This window comes from Typopeltis vanoorti, chromosome 1 (assembly GCF_054136105.1).
Source record: "Typopeltis vanoorti isolate ZY-2024b chromosome 1, IOZ_Tvanoo_1.0, whole genome shotgun sequence".
Classification (NCBI taxonomy): domain Eukaryota; kingdom Metazoa; phylum Arthropoda; class Arachnida; order Uropygi; family Thelyphonidae; genus Typopeltis; species Typopeltis vanoorti.
This window is the reverse complement of record NC_143549.1, coordinates 15,920,948-15,923,660: the sequence shown is the minus strand read 5'-3', so window position 1 is coordinate 15,923,660 and position 2,713 is coordinate 15,920,948. Positions and strand designations below refer to the sequence as shown.

At 35.0% G+C, this 2,713-nt stretch overlaps 1 protein-coding gene across 1 annotated transcript; it reads right to left on the bottom strand.

The window, feature by feature from the left end:
• Window positions 1-733: 733 nt before the first annotated feature.
• On the bottom strand, window positions 734-2,347 carry LOC150109805 (coiled-coil domain-containing protein 63-like). Its single transcript, XM_090396223.1, has one exon. The coding sequence runs from the start codon at window positions 2,345-2,347 to the stop codon at window positions 734-736; it is 1,614 nt and encodes a 537-aa protein (XP_090252349.1).
• Between the last annotated feature and the right edge of the window lie 366 nt (window positions 2,348-2,713).

Genomic DNA, 2,713 nt, shown 5'->3' with positions numbered 1-2,713 from the left:
AAAATGGTTGTCTGAAAATTTCTACGACTTCACCAGTCCAAATGTTTGGCCTCCAAACTCCCCAGACCTTAACCCCATGGATTATTTTGTATGGGGCGCAGTTGAAAAAGACACCAATCGCACTTCCAGTAATACAAAAGCCCAGTTAATGGATAAAATTAAAACAGTTTTTGCGGCCCTTCCCAGGGAGACTGTAGCATCAGCTTGTTCGAGGTTCCGAAGCAGAATTGAAGCTGTGATCGATGCTAATGGTGGTTATTTTGAGTAAATCTTGTTGATAGTATTGTAATAACTCTGCCTGTAATGTTTTTTTGTCAATTCATTAAATTTAATAGATACAAAGAAGATTTTCTTTTTCCTTACGAAACTGTCAAATTTATCCCGAACACCCTGTATATATATATATATATATATATATATATATATATATATATATATATATATATATATATATATATATATATATATATATATATATATATATATATATATATAGAATCTGTTGGAGGACGTTATTCGTGTTTTTATTTGCTTCTCTCAAATATGAAACGAATTGTTTTCAAAAATATAATTTTTACTGACTTCATATATGAAGATGCAGATTACACGTTTCAGTGATCTGTTCATTTTAAACTTAATAATTATGGATTTAAAAAAAAAGGACCGATATAAAAAAAATTAGCACATTGTGGTCTTTTAAATACAATTTTCGTAAAGCAAAACATTGAAATAATCATATTTTTTGTAGAAGCTTAAGCGATCCACTCCCTTTACTATGATCTTGAGATCTTGACTTGGAAGCACCATGAATTCTGTCATTCTTCTCCAGTGAACTCGAATCCATTGATCGCAGCTTCTTTCCTGCAGACAAAGGAGATTCTGCACGATCGCTGCTTTCTTCGCTCACGTCTGCAGGTCGGAAAATGACATTCTTGATACTGAGTGAAGAAACAGCCTGGACAAATGATGCAGAACCAGAACGACCAGATAACTGACTCGCTGACTCATATTTCGATGACTCCAACTGCAAAAGGTCAAGGATTCTGTCTTCCAGATCTCTTAAATAATGAACAACATTTGCATCAGTATTTCCTGCGTGAAAATTACTTCCATCTAGCTGAAGTTGTTTGCCAATGTCTTTCTTCAACTTTTCTAAGGTCTCGCTATAGTCATCTGATTCCCTTTCAAGGGCACATGCTTCCTTCCAAGCTTCATCGAATTTATTCTGTAATTCCATTAGTGTTTCTGAATCCTGCAAAATCTGTTCCTTTCGCTCATTCCGTAAAACGTTGATTTCTTTCTGGTTTGACTGAATGGACTTTTTTAATTCTTCTTCTTCATTGGCCATCACTGTAAGGCAATTGAAAAGGATGCGATTTTTATTTTCGTTTTCTTTAAAGTTTTTCGCAACATTTTCGACATCTTTGGCTGATGCAGCTATTTTGATCTTGGCATATAAATTTCTACAAAGGCTTATCTTCTCTTCTACGTCTTGTTCATCAGTGTCTTCAACAATAAAACTACCTTTTCCCTTTTCTTCCCTCTCGTTTACTTTCTTTGCCATACATTCCATTAATTTCTCGTCACGTTCAACCAACATATGGAGATCTTTTAGCTGATTGGCCACCTGTTCTAGATCAGTCTCCACCTCGGAAGCGAATCGTTCTTTTGATATTCGCATTCTGCCTTGTGCCTCATTTCTTTCACGGTGTGATGTAGTGGCTCCCTGGATAGTTTCGGCAGCCATTTTCTTCTCACTCTGAATCGTTTTTCTAATTCGGACATACACACGATTAAATCCGGATCGGATCCTTAGCAAGTTGTTAATTTCATCTCGTAGTTTGGCATTTGATGTTAAAATGTCATTGTATTTTTTCATTATATAATCCCGACGGCTCTCGAGAAGTTTAATTTTATTCTCATTTCTCAAATTTTGATCCAGATGTTGGTAAGCTGCAACCATTTGTCTGTTTTGTGACTGATGCAATTTACTAGCTTGACGAATCTGTTCATATAGAAGTTTAAGTTTCGACCCTGCCTCTCCAATTTCTTTTTCAAGACGTTCTCGAGTATCTGAAAGCCCTAAAAGTTGATTTCCATACCTGTTATCCATTTTAACAAGTCCTTCAGAATTCATTAATCTCAAATTCAGAGAGATTTCTACTTTTTCCTTTTCCAGGCTGTCCAATATTTTCCACTGCTTCCACAAAATTTCTTTTGTATTCATACAAAATAGCTCGTGATTGCGAACACTATTCTTTAGCACATATTCCAAGTTTGCTAACTCTTTCTTTTTACTCTCCAAATATTCTTCACTAAGTTTGAAAGAATCCTGTGTCTTTGACATGATGCTGGTCGATTGTTTTAAAAGAACGTCAATAAGCTGGGTAGTTAAACTATAATAACATGCTGTAAACAAAGTTTAAGCTAAACTGTTTTAATAGTTATTAATAGTCGCACGTTTTCGCGCCACTTCAACCACAGTGTGAAGAACAATTGCCAGACTACAACAATAAATTATGTATTGCTCTGAAACAAATTAATGAAAAAGTGGCATAACAATCCAAAACTGTATCAACATTAATCCATTATTCTAGTCATTGTTGTTGTTGTTATTATTAGTGTGGAAGTTTCATTAAATTGCTCTGGTTCTTCTTCTTCTTCTGCAGCTTTTCCCACTTAAGTAGGGTTCCTGTTTGTGGTGATTCTCCTC